This window comes from Mus pahari, chromosome 6 (assembly GCF_900095145.1).
Source record: "Mus pahari chromosome 6, PAHARI_EIJ_v1.1, whole genome shotgun sequence".
Lineage (NCBI taxonomy): Eukaryota > Metazoa > Chordata > Mammalia > Rodentia > Muridae > Mus > Mus pahari.
In genome coordinates, this window is record NC_034595.1 from 83937775 (window position 1) to 83944174 (window position 6400).

At 49.7% G+C, this 6400-nt stretch overlaps 1 protein-coding gene across 1 annotated transcript in view; it reads left to right on the forward strand.

Annotated features, from left to right (window-relative positions):
- Positions 1-6400, forward strand: part of Fgr (FGR proto-oncogene, Src family tyrosine kinase) — a 26761-nt gene that overhangs the window by 6804 nt on the left and 13557 nt on the right. Inside the window, exons 2-3 of the mRNA XM_021201210.2 lie at positions 3860-3922; positions 5831-6030. Coding sequence (XP_021056869.1) covers positions 5841-6030 — 190 coding nt within the window. The 5' untranslated portion in view covers positions 3860-3922; positions 5831-5840. The remainder of the gene's footprint in view (positions 1-3859; positions 3923-5830; positions 6031-6400) is intronic.

Below are 6400 nucleotides of genomic sequence, written 5' to 3' on the forward strand. Positions count from 1 at the left end.
AAAAAAAAAAAAAAAAAAAAAAAAAAGACGTAGTTAAAAATGTTATTGTATGTGTCCGCTGGTGGTGGCACATACAATCCCAGGGAGCAGACGCGAGTGGATCTCTAAATTCAAGCCCTGGTCTACAAATCGAGTTCCAGGACAGCTAGGGCTACCCAGAGAAACCCTGCTTCAAAAAAGTTTTTTTTTAATAGTATGTATATGGGTGTTTTGTCTTGCATGTATATTTGGGCAACCTGTGCATACCTGGTTCCCATGGAAGCCAGAAGCTGTTGGAACCTCTGGAACTGGAGTTACAGATACTGTGACTCACCATGTGGCGCTACAAATCAAACCCAGGTTCTCTTGAGGAGCAGACAGACCATCTCTCCAGCTCCTCCTGCTTTGAGACAGTAGCCCCCACTGAGCCTAGCCTGATGGTAACCAGCCAGGGAGACCCAGGAATCCTGTCTTGCTTACCCACGCTGGGATCTCACGTGCAGGGCACCAGAATAGAACCCAACTCTTTTCTGCTTGTGTGGCAAGCACTAACTGACTAACGGAACCATCTCTCTTATCTCCCCAGTCCTTCTATTCCCCCCACTTCAATACTGGGGCTTGCATTTATGGCCTCAGGCATGCTAGGCTAATGTCCTAAGGCTAAGCTATATCTTCAGTGCCTGCTCTCTCTCTCTCACAGACACACACACACACACACAAACGCACACACACATACACACTTTCTCTCTTTCTCTCACACACATACTTTCTCTCTCTCTCTCTCTCTCACACACACACACACACACAAACACACACACACATACACACTTTCTCTCACACACATACTTTCTCTCTCTCTCTCTCTCTCTCTCTCTCTCCCCCTCTCTTTCTTCCTTTCCTTCTTTCGTTCTTTCTTTTTTTCCCCTGCTACTGGAGATCAAATCTGCAAGCCAGGGCCTTGTACGTGGTGGGCAAGCACTCCACAGCCTCAGCCCTGGATTCTGTAGCACCGAGTCTTGCTCTGCAGCTTACACCAGCCTCAAACTTGCTGTGCTCCTGCCTCACGTACTGGAGTGCTAGGATTATGGGGGTGCACTACTAAGCTGGTCTTCTGGTGCTCTTCATCTGGAGTGCTGTCTCTTTGTCTCTGGCTGGGGTTCTCTCTGGCAGCGAGGTGCTGCCTCACTCACTGGCATTGACTCTGACTCGGGGGAGCTCATTCTCTTCCCTTCCCGGGCCCAGCCATCAGGAAGTTGCTCCAGTAGCTCTAAATCAGCCACAGTGGGAATATTTACATCATGAAAATTAGCCGATGCTACAGAATCGGAACTTGGGGGTTTTTTGTTGTGGTGGTGTGGCAGTTCCTTTCCTTTCCCCCTAGTCCCTGAAAACTAGTTTATGAACACGCCACCCCATCTTCTCCTCTTCATCTTCACACCTTCCTAGCTGCCTGTGTCTCTCCCTGTTTCTCTATATTTCTCAGTCTCTGCCTCTTTTTTTTTCCCTCCCTATCTTTCCATTGGTTCATGTGGTCACATCCAGTGTGGTTCTTGCCTGTACCGGGTCTCAAACTCATCCCCTGTCACCAGGCCTGAGTCCTTTGGTATACTCATACCAGAAAGCCAGGTCCCCTTAGGACCACAGACCCCTCAGGGTCTGGATGTGACAGAGACCCGAGGGCTGTCCAAATTTGCCTGCTGGTTGTCACCCTGGCAGTGACAATACTCCTGAGCAGCCCACAGAACTTCTTTCTCTTTGAACCTTCCTCTTGCTCTGGCAGACAGATTATGGGGGCTCCCTTGTGAGGGATATGCCCTAGCGATATACACTTGGGTATTATTGCAAGTGGCAACATTGTGCCTACTGAGGGCTGCCGAGCTGTGTAAGTTTGTATCTCCTATAGAGGAGCACTTTGGGGAGGGCTGGGTCTCCAGGGGAGGGCTGTGTACGTTCCAGTAGGTCCTACCCAGGCAATACATTTGCATATGATTTCTGGAACCGCTACAACTCTTTCTCAGCCACAAGCGATGCAGGGAAATGGCTCAGATTCTAGTCCCAAACGATGGGATTCCTCACGTGGGCGACCTTAGGCAAATATCTAACCATCTCCACGATTCAGTTGCTTCCTCAATAATAAATTAAAACTGGGTTGGTAGGGAGAGTAAAATGAGGTGATGCAGGCAAAGTGTTTAAAGTGGCCATAGATACCCAGGAAAGAGCTATATTTATTTTTTTATCTTACTTTTCTTATGGAGAGGTTGCATGGTGTGTGTATGTATACATATGATGTGTGTGTGTGCTCACATGTGTGCAATGGATGAGGGCTGTAAATTGGTGTTTGTATGATACAATGACAGATGCATGTCTCTGGAAATCAGTATGGATGGATTTAGAGTCTTTATGGCTGGTGCGTTGCTGAGAAATTGCATAATGTCTGAGCTGCATTGCGGGAGACCTGTTTGTGTTTTGGTGAGAGGAGTTTTGCTCTCACCTGTAGCCCTTACTTTCATATCACCCAATCTCTCCTCCTTTCTTCTCTGAACCCTCTTCAGCTAGGCCCTGGGGAGGGGGGGTTCTCTTCCCTCCGTATCCTCTCCCACCTCCCTCCCCTACCTGAACAGCCTGGAAGGCTGGGCCCTTTCAGACATACTGGTCCCTCACTCCCTGGGGTTGGGGGGATCTTGAGATGACCATCTCAGTAAGTCTGAGGGAGTAGAAACTGTTTTGGACCGGCCTCTTGACACAGCCTGCCTCACAGCGCACCGTGTGCATGCTAACTCTTCGCCACAACACGCAGACGATGTTCTTTGGTAAAGGATGAGAGGAGCCGGGATGTAGTTTGGGACTCTGGGGTGATGGAACCAGACACCAGCAACAAGAACTGTTCAATCCAGGAAGAAAGGTTTCCTGGATTGGTGAGAGAGGGAGGTGAACTGGATGGGAGCTGTGACCTTCAGGCCCCCAGTGGGGGACCCTGTCTGTCTGTCCCTGGTCTAGCCCCACCCTACAACACTAGCCATGTCACATCTTAGGAAACCAGGCTTCTCCCCAGGCACTTCCTCTCTGAGTGTTGCAATAGGGGAGTTTTTCCGGCAGGGGTGGGGTGAGGACCCCTTGCTCAATGACCTTCTCGCAGAGTTGCTCACAGGACATAGCTGCTGGGGAAAGTTTGGCTTGTTCTCAGATCTCCCCAGGAGACTATAGTGACCCCAGCTTCCGTCTTGGGCCTCTCCCTAACCCTGGTCTGTGGGAGACTGTCATTTTCATCCTGGCACTAGAGATAAGCATAGATCTGCCAGGATTGGCCCAAGATGAGGGGCGGAGACAGGGTTCCAGGATCAGGCTCCTTTTTTAGGAGATCTTGACTGACTACGGTCCTGGGAGCTAAGCACAGCTTGGTAGTGCCCCAGTGTGAGGGATGGGCCTAAGAACAACACTGAGTGTGTGAGTGTGCCAAGGTGAGAAGCATTCAAGTATACACGTACATATATGTGTGTGCACAAGCGTCTAAGAACAGATGTGTGTGTACGCAGCTATGCACCAGAGCTCATCCGAGAGCAGTGAGGCTGTGCAGTGATGTCAGCAAGGACACTCACTCCAGCATCTGCTGTGATGCTGTGTGACTGTGTCTGTGCATGTCTTCTTGTCACATCTCAGGTGGGACTGAGTGTGCAAGAGCTGACACAAGTTGTGTGTCCTACGTGGGGATGGATATGTAAATGTTCCAGGAGTGATGGGAGAGAAAAACGAAGGTAGAAGTCAGGATGGGCCAGAGCTCAGGCCTTCTAGCTTCCTGTAGAGGGTGGGGTCTGGGCAACTGGCTGGCAGAAATACTGACAAGGCATGCTTTATCTTTCCTGCTGTTCTGTCTCACCCTCAGGTTTCCGGCACCTCCCAGGGATCATGCATCAGTCCTTCTGACCCAGGAGTAGGGGCCTGTGGGGTGAGTAGGGTGGGAAGTGCAAAGAGGCTTTCAGGGTCAGGAAACAGGGTAGGGTGGCCTTTCTGGGCCCCTGCAAAGCCTGCCTTACAGCCCCTTCCAACTACAAGGGCCTTGTTGCTAGGAAACGGATAGAGGAGCCAGAATGAGGCAGCTTGAGAGGCTGGAGGCTGGACTCATGACAGGAAATGGCCTTGATCCCCCTCTGCAGGGAATCTCCAGGTGCAGGCACTCTGGCCTCCAACATTCACAAACACGGGCAGCTTTGCAGATGTGTGTTACAACACACAGGCGCACACGTGCGCGCACACACACGCACACACACACATACACGAGAGAGAGAGAGAGAGAGAGAGAGAGAGAGAGAGAGAGAGAGAGAGAATGGACACACATGCACACACACATGCACACACACAGATGTACACACAATTACTTGCCCACCATATCTATATAGACATACATTCACATAACCAAATACACGGACAGATGTGAACACAGTCTTGCTTTTGAGATGAGGTCTTATATAGCTCAGGTTTATCTGAAACTTGATATATAGCTCAGAATGGCCTTGAACTTCTGATCTTCCTGTTTCCCTCTCCTAAAGGCTGGAATTCCAAGACCACACCACCAGGTTGAGTTTATTAAGTACTGGGGATCGAATCCAACACTTTATGTGTGCTAGACAAACCCTCTACCAACTGAGCTTTGTCCCAAGGTCAGCACATTCTTCTACACACAGAGACATTCCCCCCAAAACTGCACACACACACTCACACACACACACACACACACACACACACACACACACCAAACTCGTCTAGAGATACATAAATACACACAGGGGAGAAGAAATACCATAAAGGAATCACAGAAACCTAATGTATCAAAGCAATAGGGGTCAAAGTGCATAAACTGAGCCGAAGACTAGAGAGATGGCTCAAGTTAAGAGCCCTTGCTGCGCTTTCACAGGACCCAGGTTCAATCCCCAGTACCCACACAATGACTCACAGTTGTCTGTAACTACAGTTCCTGGGGGTCCAAAGCTGGCTTCTGGCCTCCCTGAGCACCAGGCATAAGCATGGTGTATAGACACACATGCAGGCAGAACATCCAATGCCTGTAAAATAAATTAATTAAAAATAAATTAACAGGGCAGGTGAGATGGCTCAGCAGTTAAGAGCACCAACTGCTCTTCTGAAGGTCCTGAGTTCAAATCCCAGCAACCACATGGTAGCTCACAACCATCTTAAGGAGATCTGACACCCTGCTCTGGAGTGTCTGAAGACAGCTGCAGCGTACTTACATATAATAAATAAATAAATCTTTTAAAACAAACCAAAGCAAACCAGGAGTGGTAACACACATCTTTAATCTCAACACTTGGGAGGCAAAAGCAGGCAGAGCTCTGTCAATTCAAGGCCAGCCGACTCTACAGGGTGAGATCTAGACAAGCCAGACATATCCAATGAGACCGTGTCTGGACAAATAAAAGTGCCTCAGCCATTAGGAGGCGGAGGCAGAGTGATCAGGAGGACATCGGGGTTGCTTGGCTACAGAGTGAGTTTGAAGCCAGCCTAAACTACAGACCCTGTAGACCCATCACCAACAGAGAAGACATAGCCAACACAGCAACATCCTGATGCAGAAATCCATCTGAGCTGTTGTCCTAGAGGCATGGGAAAGCCACACACACTCTCCAAACAAGAACACTGCTAGGAGGCAGGCCAAAGGTGGCCCTTACTTAGAAAGACCCCAATTTGGGCCAGAGAATGGCAGCTCCATGCTTGTGTGAATCTATGCACACACACACACACACACACACACACACACACACACACACCTGTGTGCTTAGGGTGGTGGTACACCAGCCAGGGACCCTGAATTATGAGGCCTATCCCCCTTCTGCATCAGGGCATCTGGAATGGGCTGTGTGTTCTGCAAGAAGTTGGAGCCTGCATCCAAGGAGGATGTGGGCCTGGAAGGGGACTTCCGGAGCCAAGCGGCTGAAGAACGCTATTACCCAGACCCCACTCAAGGCCGGTCTTCGTCCGTCTTTCCTCAGCCCACCAGCCCTGCTTTCCTTAACACTGGCAACATGAGAAGCATCTCAGGTGGGACTCTAGGGCTGGACACAGCTGCTGTCTGGGTTCTGGGGAAAACTAAGGAAAGGAGAGACTCAGACTTGTCCTTAGACGCTTCTAGAGCGATATAGGAGACAACCCTATTCTCTAGCTCAACATAGCTAAATCCATGTGTGTAAATCTACCCTAGGAGCCCAGTTTGGGTCTTTTTCTGTTCTCACTAAAGAGGGATTCCAGTGACAAGTGCAAGTATCAAAGAGACCATTCTATTCGCAAGAATGAGGCATCAGGAGTTTCAGGGTCTCTTCTCTCTCTCTCTCTCTCTCTCTCTCTCTCTCTCTCTCTGGCTCTCTGGCTCTCTCTCCCCCTGGCGCGCTCTCTCTCTCTCTCTCTCTCTCTG